Source organism: Aythya fuligula, chromosome 2 (genome assembly GCF_009819795.1).
Source record: "Aythya fuligula isolate bAytFul2 chromosome 2, bAytFul2.pri, whole genome shotgun sequence".
NCBI lineage: Eukaryota > Metazoa > Chordata > Aves > Anseriformes > Anatidae > Aythya > Aythya fuligula.
The window spans coordinates 137,250,741-137,270,212 of record NC_045560.1 but is presented as its reverse complement, the minus strand read 5'-3'; the positions used below and the strand labels follow the sequence as shown (position 1 = coordinate 137,270,212).

Genomic DNA, 19,472 nt, shown 5'->3' with positions numbered 1-19,472 from the left:
CTGGCTTGGTTCTGCTATATGGCTCATATTCGTGTTCCAGAGCACACACTATCATTTTCATTATCCGGTGTACAGCACTGCTATCCAATCGGAGATTGAGTGGACCCACGATGAGGCTTTTCGTAGACATCTCCTGAACATTTCCAAAATCTTCACTCTTTACTGATGAAAGGTCTTGTTGATTCCCAGAAACTACAAGAAGTTATATAAACAATAACAAAGTACACCAAATAACCAGACATGACAAAATTATAACTGTCATCTACTTTTGTTTCAAATCCTGTGATCACAGACTTACACAGAAAATACAACAATGCAAACTGAACACATTAATACACTATGACTGTCTTAACATATTCTTTAAACAAAGACTATTCCTTTCTGATGCTGAACAAACAGGACAAGATTTTGCCTCAACAGCACACACAGTATAACCTAGTCAATGAGGGACCTTTTTATTGTGTCTGTATCTTTCAAGCCTGGGATTCTTTAACAATATCCAAACTTTTTGTGGAAACTTCACCCCAGGTGCCAGTGACAGCTGTGCTGTTCAACACTTTTTAAACCAGACTGACAATTGAAGATAAACCCTTCCTTCCATTCAGTGACGAGGTAAAGCATGGGCAGGGAGAATGAAAACTTCTTTAATCATCATGTCTCAGACAATTTTTTATAAGGACCACCACAGGGATAAAAGGATTGTTAAGTCTCTGCATCAAAAGATCTATAACCTTGGTGTTCAAAATAGCTACTAGTGTACCAATTGAAGTAACACTATTATTTTTCTAATATAAATGTAGGATAATGAAGTAGACCAAAATCACACATTCAGTGTATATAGGCAATCTGTCAGCTATAAAACAGTACGTTTACATTTCTCTTAACATGTTTTATTTTAAATTCTTCAGTTAAATTATGCAAATTTCAGACACTTAAGTTTTCCTGTTGCATATGGCTTGTAAAAAAAAAAAAAAATACCTTCACCCCTCAAACACTTAGTTTGCAAAATTTCACTTTTTTTCTCTTATAACTCTTATAATTTTGGAAGTGTCTTCATTGTTTTGGTAAAAGCACTAAATATTTAATGTCTTGCAAACCATGACAAATCAACAGTGACAAAATAAGCATCAAGATTAAATGGATTTTCAAACCATTTAATAAGAAAAAAATCTAGGATTTTTTTTATCAGCATTTCTTCTGATTCTATCTTGTATCCAGTTCAGATGAACACTATCAGTAAACATAACACAAAAAAAAAAAAGCCAAAAGGCTTGAAAAGTAATAATAGCCTAGTTTTTCAATTAAAAAAAAACTCACTTGCACTTAACTGCTTGTATATGGATAATATACTGAAGTGACAGACAAACCAATTTATGGAAAAGCTATATTTATTTATAAATGAGTGCAAAAGAACGAGAGTAGAAATTCCATCAGTTCTAGCGAAGTCAGTGCTTACAGGCAGGTTGCTTTTTAAACTTCACAGATGCATACAGGAAAATCAGGTTACCAACCACTGGGTATTCAAGCCCCTCCGTAAACTTTTTGTCTAATTCTAGTTGACAAAAAGCTTAAAATCAGAGTGCTGCAAAATAAACACGCCACCAAAATGGATAGATACGCATTATAAACAAAGTAACTTCAAAATTACACTCCGTTAGGTCTGTAGGTCATGCAAACCAGTAATCAATGAAACTGATATACTACACAACATTTCAGTGAAATATTGAAATGCAAAGCAAAAAATAGAAAAATAAAGTTAGAGGGGAAAGACAGGAAGAATTTAAAAATAAAACTACTGTACATGACTCACTATCTTGTTTTTATTCAAAATACTAAAAGTCATTTATACATTTCTATAAGTGACAGATGAAACTCCTGAGGTTAATGTTATCCAGGAGGTACTTGTGGTTTAATCAGTAATTGTATGCTTCAGAAAAGGTTAAAGGGGCAAAGGAGGTGTCAAACCAAAATTGCCTCGATAGATAAAAATCTTACAATCACAGTAACTGCCTCCCTATAATGTAAGCTGTGTTGTTTTTTTAGGGGAAAAATGGCATGCACTGATTGTAACTAAAAACATACTTAATGTCAAATAGAAATACTTAAATGTATAAAAAAGTATTTGTTTAGAAGCCTAAACCATATATTGAAATGTAGTAAGATTTATATTGTTATCAGAATTCTGAAGAATCTGTATATTCATTTTAAATGAGATAATTTACATTTGTTATTTGTTAATGATTTGTTCATGTTCTATTTATTAATTACCTACTTGGTGTTCGATGTGGAAAATCATTTAGAATACAACTAACACAAAATATCATCTGCTTTTCTGAGAAACAAGTGTATTTGACAACTTACGGTTTAAAGTTCTTAATTCTATAGAGACAGCCAATATTTAAACTATTAATATAAAATTAACTACCCTTTTCCTTTATGTGGTCAAACAGCTGAAATTATAGGAATAACACTGAAATAAAAGCACCCAGGAAGGCTTGATAGGAAGCCAAGCTACATTTTCTGAGGTGTTTTCCTAGTGACTGATGCAGAAAATACATGTCATGCCCCTGAGAAAGGAAACTGGAAGAAACAAAAGAGAAACTAAGGAGAAGAAAGCAGTCTGGTCTTGAACTAAAACTAAGAGCTTTTAAGTTGAGCAATTTCTGTAAAGAGTTAGTTACAGTCAGGAATAGTTATGTTTCAAGATTCCTTGTGTGTTCAAAAAAAACACGGCAAAATACTACATATAATCAAATTTTCCTCATAATCAGATATCTATGCATATACAAATTTCAATACCAAAAGTCAAAAAAGATATGATGTTTATCCTGGTCTTCAACTTCTCTACATAAAAGTACTGTGTGCATGTACGTGGTTATTTCTTTATTAAAAACAGAAATACACTGCAGTAGAAGCTTGACTTCACGTATATTTTCTCAGCTTTAAATCACACGCATGGTAAGCAGACAGGAAAGCCTCAGGGCTGGGAAAGAACTGTTAAATTACCTAGTCTATCCCTCAACTATCAAAAGCAATGGCATCACTTATTTCTGTTTGCAAGCTTCAAATGATCCATCTTCTAGCCAAATTGGAAATTTCTTTCCTACTCCTTTTATATTAAACATGTAATTAATCCCAAAATCAAAACCATTAAGACCTCAGACTTCTCTTAAAAGATAAGTACAGACATAAAAACGAACAAAAAAAAAAAAGCTTCTGATGAATTGGGTTAGGTAGCAAGAACAAATAAAAGTTCAGTCAAGAAACAGCCAGAAGTTCCCAGACATCCATAGAGATGGTATTTGTGGTAATAAGTACACAGGTGGAGAAGAAATCATTACTTAGCCAGGAGGACTGCACAACAGCAGCTGTAGATGACAATGTGGGAGGATCACACCGCAATTCATTTTAAGAACACAGATATATGTATGTATATATACACATATATATATATATGTTACTTATTGACATATTAACTCCTCTTTTTTTTTGTCACACAAAAGTAGACACACTTACTGCATCGAACCCACTGTATTGCCTCAGATTTAGAAGGTAATTGATAGAAATCTCAAAAATGACTTCAAATTAGCAAATACGTGGCTTTGTATGGTTTAGACTAGTATTTGCTTACAAAAGTATTTGGGATATTTATATTCAAAGATTATTTCTCCCCAATGTCATCTCTGCAACCATAAATGCCACCTTCACCTATACTTTCAGATGAGTAATTCTAAAAAGGTATAATTCTCTCTTCCTTGCATTTTCTTCACAGGAGAAAATGAGAGTACTCAATCTTCTGTATCATGTGGATGATCAACATAATTCCAGGGTTTCTCAAAACATTTATTTTCCGAAGTCAGTAATAACAGTAACTTATTTAAAAGACATCATACTTCATGAACTTTACCACTGCTACATGAAAATTATTTTCAGTTTAGCCACTGACTGTAAAAGATCTCAATTACTTACGCAGAAAAGAAAGAATATCAATAAATCATCAATAAACAAAACAGCTAAACACACTGATGCGGATGAAACCATTTTAACTGTGAACCTGATGGCAAATCTAAGGTAAGTTAGAGGACAGCTGGTCAAGGACCAGCTCTGTCTGAAGAGTCTTTGTTTCTATTATTTAACAGGGTAAACAAAGAAAAAAGGTACCTTTGCCACCAGTGCTTTCCATTGTGTACAAGTAATCCATGTAGAAAGCCCCAAACCTCTGCATTCCAGCTATCTCTGTGTACGTCTCCTACCAACAAAGCAAAGCAAACAAAGAAAACATTGTATAAGGAAAGAATCTTGAGATTACCAACTGATAGGCTGGTATGAGAGAGATATATTCGTGTTTGGATTTGTGCATCAACACACGGAAAGGCTTATCAAAACAAAGGACAGAGGTTATCCCAAAGAATTCACCTTTCCGATAGGTAATGTAACTTCTATTTGAGGCCACACAAAGGCACATCCATAATTCCAGCAGACACACTGACCAATTCATCAATAACATCTAGTTAATTAGTACCTTTAATGGAGTAAATATTCTTCACTTGACCTCTTGCATCCAACATATCTGCCTAATTAACTACATTCAAAACTGAAGCTCATTTATTCTCATTTTTTACGGAATATGGTGTTTTTATCTTCAAACAGTAGTAATCTGAGCAAGACTTTATGTCATCACCAAGATTTATATGTAAGCTATTCCATTACTACACATGGAATTTGCTTCCCTACTTGCCAAACGATAGGCAAATCATAAAAGCATAGAAGGCAGCTCAAGTAAATCTTAAAGCTATGGACACCATTTGAGTATGTATGAGTGCTTGTTGTTTCAGTAATTAATTTCACTTTAAGGGAGTCTTCAGGGTTAGACTTCATCAGTAGTACTAAAAAAGTGGAAAAAATAAATTTGAAAGAAAATAGATATATTCAAAATTGTAAGTGGCTTTGCCAGTACAATTACACAGAGCACTTAACAGCACCTATGAAAACACTTGGAAAGGACCACCTTGGTCACTGCATACAGTCTTTAAAAGTCACAGTCAGGGAATAAAATTTTAATGCACAAGTTACAACAGACTATTCATGACTGAAAAGTTGTCTCTATCAAAGGCAGAATTAGCAAGGCTCCTAAGTAGAAGAATGTAAGAACAACACTCAAGAACACAGTATCTAAGAAAATGGCACTCACTGACAATAAAATTAACAAGTTGCCAGATCTGTTTTCCATGAAAGACTTTCTCAGTTTGAAAACCACAAAATAATTGTTTGGTTTAAACAAGTATATGTCAGTAAGCTCAACCTTTTGATAGCATTTCTGTCCTATCTTTGTGTTGTTGTGTTGTGTTGTTTTTTTTTTTTTTTCCCCCCGTAGATGTTTTGTAGTTAGCACTTTTGAAAACAATGGCATTAGATTTAGGTTTCAGAATAGGAGGGGTTTTGAGGTTTCTTTTGGACATGTTTTTGTTGCCTTTTTTTTTTTTTTTTTTTTTTTTTTAACACAAATAGTTTTTATCATTTTTTGGCCATCTGCAAAGTAAGATTCGGCTTAACATGACCAAGTGAAGCAAATCAGTCTTCTAAGAGTATACATCCAAAAATCATTAGAGATTCATTAGAGAGCATTAGAAAATATTTTTGAAAGAAACAAAGTAATTCTCTGACCTTATGATGAGCTGCATCCAATATAAATTCTGCACGGATACTATTATTTTCTGGACTTCTGTAATCAAATAGTGAATTGGTAAGGTACGTCATCCCTTTTGCACTCAGATTTTCTCCACAATTAAAGAAGTAGGCCTCCTTCATCAAGTAGTCAAACATAATAACAAGGCAAGGGAGGAAAAAAAAAAGTCAGGTTAACAGAGCAGTTTCGATTCTGTCATAACACAATAATAACATGTCAGTCTATCAAGAGAATATGGAAGAGGACACCTCTGCTCCACTCACATATTTCATCATGAATAAACGTAAGACAATTAAAATAATTTTGGTTAAGTAATGCTGATGTTCCTGTCCACTCCCACCCCATTTTTAGGTTAATAGAAACAGCCTGGGCTAATAATGTACAACTAATAATAGAGAACACATACTAGCTTTGTTTTAACATGAATTTTAGATCATTGTTGCTCTGAAATCTGCTCCATCCTTTTAACTGTACATTATCTTGTCACTCCATATTCTATTTCTCTGACTGACCAGTGCCTTTCACATGCTTCATCTATTCTGTTCATAATAAGTAGTTATCTCAATGTATGACCCACTTGCTACTTGAATGTTCCTCTTTCTTCACCTGGGGTTTTACATGCTTTATTCTCCACATCCTAAATCCTCTGCCCTTCTAAAATCAACACAACCTTACTACCAGGAGTTATTCCTTCAAACAGGGAATATGTGAGAGATTGATTTTTGCCAAGTAACTAACCTTAAACAAGAGTATTGAACCAAGGAGCCAGTGGTTCAGCTATCTAGCAACACCAGTATATGACGACACATCTGCCCTTCCAGTCATTCTCCATCAGTGAAACCAACACAACAGGTTGACGGAAAAAGGAGATGAAGGGGTCAATTGAAGGAGCCACCAGACTTGACAGGAACGAAAAGAGAAAGGGAGAGAGGATCCCGGACACTCACAACAAGGAGAGAGCCAGAGGGAGAGTTGCAAAAACACAACCAAGGAAATTAAGTTCCTCTTGTAGTTCCACTACAAGCGCTAGTAGAGCAACGTGGCCAATATCCAGAACTTCCCAAAGGACCACCGGGGAAAATCCTCCCAAAAATCGGGACATACACGTTTTCACCCAACCTACCCAATCAATACCTCACTGATTTGGGAGTAAGGAATGCGTGGGAGACCATGTCAAAGGCCTTGCTTAAGTCAACACATGTCCTGAATAGGGCTGTCAGTTCTTCCTCAGGCAGCTAGCTGCTTGGCCACGTAAGCACAGCCCACTACCAGGAAATAGGTTCCTCTTCTGCAGTTTTTGCATGCTGCAGTTTAAGATATGCTTCATATTTTACCTGTACTTTAGTACTGTCAGGAGTTTTTACGTTCATCCATGCTGGACTTCGGCCACACTTTATTTTTTTGCACATCAGAATGAGCTTCTTGTGCTTGAAGAATGCTGTCCTTGAAACTCAACCAGGTTTCTTAAGTCTCTTTGCCCATTAAAGCACTATTCCACAGGATCCTGCCAAAACCTGCTCTTCTAAATCCAAAGGACACCAGCCTACTGTTCATCTTGCTCACTTCACTCATAATTTTAAACTTCACAGTCTCATCGTTCCTGCAGGCAAGGCTGCCATTCACTGTCAAATCCCCAGCCAGGTCTTCCTTGTCTGTAACAAGGCCGGCAGAGCATCTCTTACAGATGGTTCATCCTTGTCTCCCCAGACTGTTCTTCTGGCAATCCCTCTAACTACTAGTTACAGCATACCAGTTATATATTGCGTCCCACCACACTTCTGTGTTCCCCATGTTCTACAGCTATGTAAGGACACCTAAATCTTTTTTTTTTTTCCTGATTCATGTATTTGTGTACAAACACTTGAGAGTGGATGACAAGCCATACTGCTCTCACAGGGAAAGTACAAGAATATGACCCAACAAACCATATCACAGTATCTATTTTCTAAATAACAGTATCTTTTAACTTAATGTACATTTGCTTTATATAGTTTTCGATATTCTTGGTTTTTCTCCTTAAAATACTAAGAATTTACAGAGAACTAATACCATGCTAACAGGTGTGTAGTTGGCTGATTTTGCTTAGATGTAGTTTGCCACTACAATATGGCACTGTTTTACCTATAACTCAACTAAAAATCCATACTATTAAATTTCGTGCATCAGTTCACTAAATTTTTAAGAGTAGTTCATATGAATACCCAGGTTTGTCTTACTAAGCAATTTATGTTTTGCTTCTACCTAAAATACTGTAATTAATGCTCCTTCTCACTTCACACCATCAATGCTATTGAAAAATAAGGCAACATACTTGTTCACTATTTGAGTAACACCTCTATTATCCTTAGTGTATCACCTTCCTACTTCTTCCCCTCTGAACTTCTGTTGATTTAAGTACTTTCAAAAAATTCCAACTGTGATTTAATTTCCTATACAGAATGAAAGTATGAAAACATATATAATAATGGGGGGGATAAGTGGAGTTGTCAAAAAAAAATAATCTTATGTTTCACAGCTTCTCACTCTTAGATGTTTGTCATCTTTTCAACCCTAAGGATAAGGCATTGAGTTCTATATTGCAGTGACACATCCAAAAAATCTTATTCACAATTGATAACACCAGCATTTCCAACTCTGGCACCCAAATATTTTAATGAAGCATACCATTAACTGCTGTATTCAATAAGTCAACTAATATTGTAATATACTCACTTCATCATTCCTATTCATGTTCTCTTCAAAGTCTTTAATTCCCATAATTCCTTTAAGGCACATGGCTTGGCAGCCAACAAAACCTATTTGGCAATCAAAGAAACGTTCACCTTTCATAAGGACCTAGTGGGGGAAAAAAATGTGGTATTTTGAAGAATTCCAGTCCATGAGAAACAGAAAAGATGAAAAAAGTGAACTAGAGTATGTTCACATTTATATCTTTAGTGCTTAAATAAACAGCAAGTTTATCAAATAGGATGTATATAAAGTCTCTAAATTTCTAGTGCTATGGTGGTCAGATACCAAAGTAACCCCTTCTGCCTATCAATGTCATTATTACACATAAACACATCTAATATAGCAGAATATGAAAATCAGTAATGAAGTAATTCAATATATTTTGTCTTAGAAATTATTTACTTCAGTATTTATAATAAAAAAGTTGACAAGAAATTACCTCAACTGTGGTTCCTTCTTGTTCCCAGCATATAACTTCTTTGGATTTTACTTTCTGAGGGCTATAATAACTACTTTCAGCTTGCATTTCAGTAAGCTACAAAACAACAGGATAAACACTTTATAAAAGTCAATATTAGTATTAAACAGCAGTAATGTCATTAATATACAGAACTGATGAGGACAAATTAAACTATGGCCAAAATTTATTAACAAGCAGGAAACAGGTGCAGTTCAACAGCTGTAACACATTATCCATATTAGAACTTCTCATATTCAACTTCTGGTTGAAGTATGCCATAACAAAAAGTTTTAAATCCACTACAGAACTTTTAGTTTGCTTATCTAAAGAGAAACTATGTGAAAAGATGAAACAGATATGCAGCTACATTATTAACGTGGTATCAAATTAGTTTGTAAATTGCTGTAAAAATCCATAAATATATTTATTCTTCCCAGTGAAAAATTAAACGGCATGACAATATTAAGGAAGTGTTTTGAATTGCAATCATACTTATTTTTGTTTCTTGTCATGGCAATTCAGAGAAACATGCATTCATATTTCTTGCATGATTACAATATAAAAATTTAAAGTGCTAATACACATGCTCTCTGCTTAAAAAGCATATAACCTGGAGCTAAAAGAAAGGGAGAAGACAGAGAGGTACAAAATATTCAAGGCTCTTTTGCATTAAAAAAAGCTTATTTTTATGTTGAACAGCTTAAATAGTTCTAATTTTATATAGAATATCCACAAGCTCTCATTATTATTTTTGAGACTTGATACACGTGGTTGTTGTTTCAAAGTAAAATTTTGTAATCCAAATGTCCATGAAAATTGGATTTAAAAAAAATCACTGATCACCCTTCAGCTGTGTGCAATTATTGTAGAGGAAAAGCAATTAATTGATTAAAAGAACTCAGACATTACAAGAATCATTTTCACCATTATTAGAAAATGCAACATTTAATTTGGCATGATTTTTAGCTGGAATGATATCAACTGTTCAGAATGCTAATGCAGAAACTTGACCTTATTTTTTAACCAAAATATGAACCACAAATTAATTCCATACATTCTTTGCATGCAAGTAGAACAATGAATTCTGTTTTCCTCCTAACTGTCACCATATTCGTCTCATACTTCACATTTAAAATTTATAGAATTTAAGATGTTATATTTTAAGCAGTTTTTATCACTTCCTAATATAAAATGCACAAGCTTGCCAAAGAAACATTAGGAAAGCCCAATCCAGCAAATTCTGTTCAAAAAAAATGTTCCTATTGTTTTAACAAGTTTTCTCACATGCAGAAAAAGTACATAAAGCTAATACTGTATGACAAAGCACAAAAGAAAGACCAATCTGAACTATGATAATGAGAATTTTGAGATTTTTTTAGCAGTGTCCCAAAGATTTAATTAAAGGCAGAAGAATTATTCTACATCATTTATTTTTAGCCTTTTTTTTTTTTTTTTTTTAAATGAAGACTGAGGCAGATTGCCAAAAGAACATTACTGAATGTTTGCTGATGCTTCACATCCTCAACTTTTGCAACTAAGTTTACCAGGAGACTGAAAGCGTAAAACACGAACAGAATACTTGCAACTGTCGAAGATGCTTGCTTCATCTTTTCTGCCAGCTGCTGAGCAGCTAAATGCCCTGCTATGCCACCAAACAAAAATAGCTAAGAGAAAGTAGCCATGGAGCCGCTCAAAGCACTACACCTTCTGCACATCTGGCAAGCCAAACAGGCAAAAGAACAGGAGGCTCTGATGATACTGAGCATATAAAGCAGGCACATAAACATTATCTAAGGGTTATGAAAGTACTGCACGTCATCTAAAAGTCTCAAAGGCATGTATTGAAAGTATTCTACAAAATCAGAACCTTAATTTCTAATTTCTGTCAGTGTATTTCAGTATCTTGTTCTAACTCTATATTCCCTTCTGCAAACAGAAAGTATTAGAAAAGCCCAACAACTACTTAGAGATTTGATTACAGCTAAAAAGAATAATATCAAAATAAGTTTCATTTGAATTCACATTTGCACATACAAGAAAAAAAGGAAAACAAATTTCTCCAGCATTCGTGCACAAGCTCTACCAACCTAAAGCTCTTTTATTACTAAGTATATTTATACAAACATCAGATGAATACTGTAATAAATTTTCACAAAAAGACTTCTAAGCTTCTCCCCTCAAAAACATTCATCCAAGTATATCAACTGGATTCTCTTTTTCCCTTTAAGATTAAAATGTTTGCAGTTAAATTCTACCTCAAATAGCAAACCAAACCACCTAATTATGATGTGAAAAACTTTCAGCATTCCTCACACCCCCTTTTTTTTTTGTTATTCCATCCATGTAATGTCCCTTGTCTCAAACCAAACAGTAGACACATTCATACAGTCTTCATGTACTTTCACAACAAATCAATGCACTCATATAATATGACACAGTAATCCTTACCTTAAAAGTCACTGTTGCCTTTGTACAGTAGAATCCAATTGAGATAATAGGATCCTTGAGGGACTGAGACTTCTGCTGATGGAGCGTTGTTCCATCATCGATTCCACCAGAATTGTTCTCTTCATCATCATAACTCACAATGGCAGGAACAAAAGACCAGGCCCAAGAAACCCATCCTTGTTGCTGGTCATCATCTTGATGCAGATAAGGATCTTGATTGATATACTGTGTAGGATACTGCATCACCGAGCCTGTTTCATCTTCTGTACCTTTTAAAACAAGAGCTAAGTCAAATTTCAAATCAACCATGCTTTAAAGTTCATTTATTATGCTCAAAAGTATAGCATGCAAAATTTATCTAGGACAAGATTCCATGTACCGTTCACTGATATTTGGTGTTCAGTGGTAGAACATTTAGAAATTAAAAATTTCTACTTAAGCTTCCAAATGCTTGTTTACTTCACTAATATTTTTCCTCTTTGTAATAATTTTTTGCAATGACACCAGAATTTGTCTTCTGTACCACACACTTTCAAGAATTTGTCCATTAAGGCCCTTCTGAAGTTGCCAATTAAATCCTACTAAATAATGATGTATTACCATATTTTAGTTTTCAATTTTAAAATGAAATAGTAAAGGACTTTAATTGAAAAAGCCATGTCAAGGAAAGTGTAGATACAGCACAGCTCCAAAAATAAGGTTGAAAACCTCCTCTAAGTCAGCTGTTCCAGTAGTGGAAGATGCAGGTTTATCTGCATTCTGCAAAAAGCACAAGTATAGCACCTATAAATCAATAAGCCAAATATCTGTTTTCTGTAAAAAAATATTAAAGGTAGCATACACGACAATACAGGGATTTCTCCCAAGATTCATGATCCGAATGGGTAACACTGTGCACAGCACAGTTAATTCAGGCTATTTGGTTTCATCATCATTCTTATGGGACTCCAGAGAGGTATTAACTACTTCAGAGTTACCATACGGAGTGAATGATGTAGTACTGTTCCCTCAGGGAAATAACATTGGACACAGTATTAAATAGAACGGAGATAGACATATTCCATTCTTATTTCCTCATTTTTAACTCAGAGGACTCACTCCTACAAGCTTCAGAGCTTTTAGTCTTCAAATTAGAGTAAGGATCAACAGGTACCCAAATTATTTGGACAGTGGGAGGACAGGAGAAATAAAGACTATCACAAGAATCCTCTGCAAATGCTTGGAGGCATCTCAGAGGGGTGAAGGAAGCTTCCTTACTCCTCTCCTTAAAAATATTTTCAGGTATCAGATCTAAATCTAAACATAAATCTTGAACTATAGGAAATACAGGAAGGGTACACAAAGTCTTGGAAATGGCCAAGAGCCAGGGCTGTAAGTATATAATTATACGTTTTATAATATATATTTGGTCTGTGCAGTCATATCACATCGTATAGTCCTATTAAGTCATCATTTAGATCATCTCTTGCTGCAGTATGTGTACAACAGTAAAAAGACGCCAAATACAAGTTTGTTTTTATAATATATTGTAATATTTTAGAAGCCATTCAATAAGACAGAACAGCAGATAGACTAAAATAGTTGTATCTATATAACATGAGACAGAAGATATAAGAGGAGGACACACCTAGCTTCTATCACGAACTTACAATTACCACAATTGTTATGCAATCAGTCAAAATGCAGACAAACACACTGAGAAAGCAACCCACAACATCCTCTAAACACCTCAAAGCATAATTATAATCTGTATTCCTTTATGACATATAATGCATGAAGAAGTATATGCAAATAAAGTCTCCATGGTTTTAATTAACTATGCTAACTACTACATCAACTGCAAATATATACAACTGAAATATAATGACAAAAACCCTACGTTAATTCGAGGTTAATGGTGCACAGTAATATCTTTGTCCTATTTAATAATAAATTGGTAAAACTGAAATGTCAGGAAGCTTTCAGCTGAAGAGTTGAGCTACAGCCCTAAACCACCAGTTTTGCCTTTCACAAGCAGGCGTTGAACGCAAGAATCCTCAGGCTACCCTACGCTGCGATGCTGCATCACCACCTGCTTTCAAGCAAGAGAAGCCTCCAGAAAGAGCATCAAAGCAAAAACACCACGAGACAGATGGAGAGAAAGGAGGAATAAATCAAACCAGCACAAAATATTTGTTAATAATTTGTTAATTTGTAAAAAGAATAAAAAATAAAGCCAAGGCTTGTAATAGAGAGAGATGAGATGACAAAATGAGTGGTATATTCAGATAATTTGAGCTCTCTTCGAGTTCCTTGCAGATTTTTTTTTTTTTATATAACTCTGTAAGAAACAGTAAATTGTGCAAAGCCTAACAACAAAAGGAATAGAACATAAATCAGAAAAAATCTCATCCTTGCAGACTTTATACTAGTCTTATAACTCTATTATACAATGTTAGCAGAACACAACATTTTGCCAATTTTTTTCTAATGCTTCTCAATCAGCACTGCAATTCATAGGCCACCTAAGCATTCCTAATTTTTCTACAATATACAAATTATTTGAGTAAGACGCCTCAAGTATACTTTGAGGGCCTGAAGTACTAAAGAAGGTGTCCTGGTTTTGGATGGGATGTAGTTAACTGACTTCACAGAGGCTTGTATAATGCTAGTTTTTGGATTTCTGATGAAAATAGTGGTGGGAACACTCCCATGTTACAGTTGTTGCAAGGTCTTTTGAGCTTCTCCTGGCAGGGAGGCTGGAACAGCTGATCCAAATGGACCAAAGAGAGAATCCAGATCATGCTCAGCCATAAAAGCTGGTAGGAGGAGGAAGAGGGGATGTTCCAAGTGATGGTGTTTGTCTTCCCAAGAAACTGTTACATGGGATGAACCTTGCTCTCCTGGACATGGCTTAACATCTGCCTGCTGATGGAAGTAGTAAATGAATTCCTGGTTTTGCTTTGCTTGTAAGCATGGCTTTTGCTTTACCTCTTCATCTCACACTTCTACGATTTATTTTTTTTCTCCCTCATCCCACCTGGGGAGAGAGAGGGAGCTGCTGTGTGGTGCTGAGCTGCTGCCTGCCACGGTTAAGCCACAACAGAAGGCAAAGGTCTGGAAGTTCAAAAGACCCCATTCCCTTAATGGCCACCTTTTAGGAAAACCTATCATACTGAGAAACAAGACAATTGGGATAAAAATAATTACTCATGGGTGTTTAGACCTCTACATGCTACACTTTCAAACCCTAACCCTACACAATAATTGAATTTCAGTCTTAAGCTCTTCCTTCAGCTTCTTCTTCCCTGTATTTTACTTATTTTTATGGAAATTACTTTTTTTTTTTTTATGGAAATTCTGCTGCACTACTGAAATGGGATGATTATTCTGCATCTTCTCTAAGTGATACCCACACCCTACAACGCTGAAGGAACTTTTACAATCTCTATTTTGACTATTTATCTCAGCATTAAGAAATTTCTTTGTCTTAATGTATACTGCAAGGGAATAAAGAATAGTGCAAAAAAGTATTCAGTCATCAAGAGAGAAAACCTACAGGAACTCTTCCACAACCACAAGGCCAGAAGCATGCTGGAACATCATGCTTTACACCACTTGTCAAGTTTCTGTCTCTACCCTTGCTCACTACCATAGCTAAAATCACAGTGGAAGAACTTTGCTTCATAGTTTATGGCCGCGATTCCAGTTAAGAAATACATTTTATATAAATTAAATGACTGTATGGCATGGCTGCATCTGTTTCCATGTTCAGATGGAGTTTGATCTTTGGAAATTCACTTTTAAACGGTTGGAGATACTTAAGGCATCTCTGACTAAGGTTCTGGAAACCAGCATCTCCCATCCAAAATCTGGAACTAACTGAGCAGAAAATTACTCTTTGTACTTCTTTGTTTTTCTGCCTGTATTAGCTTTCAGCCAGGTAAGGTTCCTGATCCAGCTCTGCCTGTGGCTACAAAAATACAGGTGCTGGCACAGGGGGAAGAGGGAGGGAATGCATCACCATCCCTTCTGGCAATAACATCCATTTTCAGCTGGTTGAATCAACCATGAAATGCACAAATTAAAGTTAATAAGGACTTCAAGAACACAGCTGTAGATGTTCATTCTTGTATCATTAAATAATGTAGATATTAAAATTAATTTCCTCGCCCATGTTCTACCTGCTATAAGCTAAAGAAGCCACGATGAACTCACTGCTAGGATGATCATTAGTTATGAATACAAAACTTCTGGAACTAATTGTGTTAAGAATAGAAAAACGGGTTTGTGGTGGAGTTCTCGTGACAGCAGCATTGGTGCTGACTTAGAGAACACAACAAACCTTAAATTTGTCCCTGCAGCATGAATTGTCCTGTCCTTGGGGAATCTCAAATAGAGTAGCATACATGCTTGCAGAGTAACAAGCATTTTCTGTACCATTTTCCTTGGCATATGTTTATTATATAAAGAACACAGAAATGACTAATGTACAGAAAAAAAAAACAAGTTCAATGTTCATAAAAGTTGCCCCTAGTATGTTTATACAGCTATTCACTGGCTGTGTTGCCAAACTAAATTTTATTCAAAAGAAGATACATGTTATGGATCTACACCACAGAAAGACAATAAATTGACTTCCACAAGATAACTTGTAATACTCGCTGTGCTAATAAGCTTAACATGTTGATGTTTAACGAGTTTTATTTCACACTACATATTAAAAAAATAATGTCTTGTGTCCTATTGTACATGGAGTACACTAGCCCAGCAGTATGGACTAAGGAGCTGACATACAACTAGAAGTGGTTTAATACCAGCAGAAATTAAAATCCTATGTACCAAATTCTAGTCTGAAATGTATTCTGCCTCTCCATTTAAAAGCAAACTGCACCCAGCCCCAACACTTTCTAGTTGAAAATCTGATGCCATCATAGCTGTACCAATATTACAAAGCCACAGATTCAAGGGACAGTACTTTTACAGAGATACCACTTTCTTTTTTTGTAAACAACAACCTGCTGCAGTGATTCAGGTAGTCAGGAATCAGAATGGCAAAACAGTAAGCCAAACGCTTCTTGTTATTCCTGCAGCCAGGATATCATCTTCCTTAAACTGAAACCTCTGACTCCCACTAGACCACAACAAGCTCCTACCTTAGGAGATTAACATAAATCAACGGGAAAAAACGTAATCCCCTTCTACTGCTCAGTTACAGAGTCCACTGTGTATGGACTGTTACTGCAACATGTGAAAGCTTCAGGTTCATCTCTAGAAAACCCACTTTTTCAACGTGTGTACCTTCATCTCTTAAACTTCCCCAAGCTTCTCCATGTCCAGCTGTCTTGTTGTAAATTGGAACTACATGAGCGTAGGACGAATGGACAAGCAAAGGTGGAAGGAGGGAGAGCACGAATCTCCTTAACTGGAGCTTTCATAACAAATTTGGAAAGAGGTGCCACAACAATTCTGAAGTGCTGAAACACCACCACGAATCACTCTAGAGCGCTCCCTGTGATTTCACTTGGGGTTGCTATTCAATTATTTAAAAATTGCCATCATTTAAATAATATCCTAACCTCAATAAGATCATGAGCAGATGTGTAACAGTTAGTTAAGGGTGAGCTACAGAACAAGTGATAGTAATTCCCAAACATCAGCAGCAGGGCAAGACGTAGAAGATCGTTCTATTTTAATGACAAAGAAGATAAAACAACTTGAAATGCCACAATAAAAGGGAAAGGGCCTCTGGTTTGAAGTATAAATTACAAAACAACAAAGCTCAAAGTGGTATGTTAAACGTAGATCTCCAACAGAGAGAAGAAGGTGCTAGTTGTCTCTCCTTGCCAAGATGAATGCCAAACTGGAAAGTGTTTTTGTTTCATACCCTGCACGCAAGCTCAAACAGAACAATTGGAAGTACACTTTATTCACTGAAAGCATTAAGAAAATGATTATATTCAGCATTTATATTAAACCAGTTTTAAAATCAGCGGCAATGAAAATGAAATCTGGTATTTAAGCTTTTATGCAAAAAGTAAAAACAAAAGGTATACGTGCGACTGATGCCAGTGCCTTTCAAGAATATAAATAGATTTCTGAGTTTCTACTCAAAAAGGAGTATTAATTTTTCTTGAAAAACATTAAAATTGAAAGACAATATAAAATAGATTTTTAAAATTCAGAGTAATCTAATTCTCCACCAAAAAATGTTATAGTTCCTAAACAATTAAAATATTTAACATAAATTATATTTCTCTAATTTAAACCTGAAATTATAAAATGCCTAATTTTTACTTTTTTTTTTTTTGTTACTCGTTTTAACTGCTTCTCATTTAACTGATGTTGGCAGATGCAAGCAATTCTGTGTGCCTGAACGCGTACTCCAAACTAATGAAACCTGTTCATCTCCGTACAACAAACCTGATACCCATCCTCAGCATATGGGATCTCAGCAACCGCTTACAATGCACTACCACAGAAGCCTACAACGAAGTTATTCACTGGCTGCTAGACAGCTGCACAATGCGCTGATCCCACAAACTGCTATCTAGCTACGTTGCATCTTTACAGCCTGTTGAAATATGAATTTCAAGTAAACCTCCCAAGGAAGGTAGGTGATCGAAGTGTATAGACAAGGAAGACGCTCCAGTAACAGAGCTAGACTAGAGGAAAAGAAATGACTGTTGGCTTTCCTTCATGACACACAGAAAAACAAGGAGCCCAAACAGCATAGCGTATCCCAGTCTTTTGGGAAAATAATACATGCATCTCTGTCTCAGATCCAAAACAGAAAACACACAGAAAGTGCAGCAACAAGAGAAATAACAGGTAAGTGTAACTTGGCACACACAACCTTTTATCTTGATATCAACTCTGCCAAACTGGCAACCATTTTCTCCACTGTTTACAGATAACTCTCATCTACCCAAACTCTTCAATGCAGTGCCCAACTGTATTTCCTCAGTCAAATACAGATAAATAAATCTAATTCAACTCTCCCATTTTTATCCTAGTGCCATATTGCAGAGTCAAGCCCTTCTCCAACAAGTAATGCTCACCTCTAATTTCTTGCTATCACAGATTATTTGCAGCTGGTGCTGGACAACCTGCTCTGGGTGTCCCTGTTTGAGCAAAAATGACCTCCAGAGTCATCCAGACTCAGCCATTCTGTGATTTCTTTGTTCAACAAGTGCCAAACCTCCTCTGCTTGAGCTTTTCCTACTGCTCAAACCTCTCAGCATCATACTTTTTAAATAAAGTTACAGTATTTCAGCCTTAGATCATCAACCTCAGCAATCCCATCCAACTAAATTCCATTTTTCTGATGCGTCCTAGCTTCCTGTCCTCTTTCATGCCAAAATCATTTTCATTTCTATTTACATTAGTCCTTCTCCCCTACAAACCAAAAGCCTATTTTCAAGCCCCAGCACCCCACAGCTACCCCTGCCACACTCTTGTCCAAATCCTTCTAACTTTTGTATCTTTATACATTGAAATACATCAATTTCCTTCTTCTACCAAGACATCCAAGATCACAACGCAGACAACTCTCAAATCCTCAAAGCAAAGGCCCTGGAAGATGGTTCATCATGCATGCAGTATTAAGTGAATCCCCCTACGGTACCAAAGCCAGTTTCCACATGTATTTCTGCCCCACTATTTTTACCTATGTATTTTGAATGCTTTCAGTGTTAACAGAATTTAAGTAGATTTTCCTCAGAGGCAGCCTATGTTTTGAACATACATTTTGCTAACCCTACTATCAAATTTCAGGATCCTATTCTTACATTTGGGTGTACAAGAACACTTCAAATTGCTGCTGGAATACCCTTAAATATGCATAGTTGAAGAATTCAGTTGACAAAATACAGGAAGCTCTATTCAAAAGACAAAGATGTAGATAAATTCTTTAAACTGAAATGGTTAGGGCTGCTTCCTAATAATTACTGGGATGAACCAACCTTCAGAACACTTTCAAAGAGTTATAAAAACATAACCTATAAAGTAGGTTAAGTACATTATTAAACTGTAAAGAATTCAGGCACAATTCCAGTGTAATTAGTCTTGGATTTCATAACATGGTACTTCTGAAAAAAAGTGTGGCTAATGTAGCTCAGTAGATAAATTGCAAGTCATTTGTTATTTTTCTTAATTCCTTTTTTTCTC

At 35.5% G+C, this 19,472-nt stretch overlaps 1 protein-coding gene across 1 annotated transcript in view; it reads right to left on the bottom strand.

Annotated features, from left to right (window-relative positions):
- The window catches only part of VPS13B (vacuolar protein sorting 13 homolog B), a 459,490-nt gene that overhangs the window by 388,075 nt on the left and 51,943 nt on the right, over positions 1-19,472 (bottom strand). The window contains 6 exon segments of the mRNA XM_032182423.1: positions 1-192; positions 4,162-4,249; positions 5,665-5,802; positions 8,399-8,521; positions 8,856-8,951; positions 11,325-11,593. Of these exon segments, the coding sequence (XP_032038314.1) occupies positions 1-192; positions 4,162-4,249; positions 5,665-5,802; positions 8,399-8,521; positions 8,856-8,951; positions 11,325-11,593 (906 nt within the window).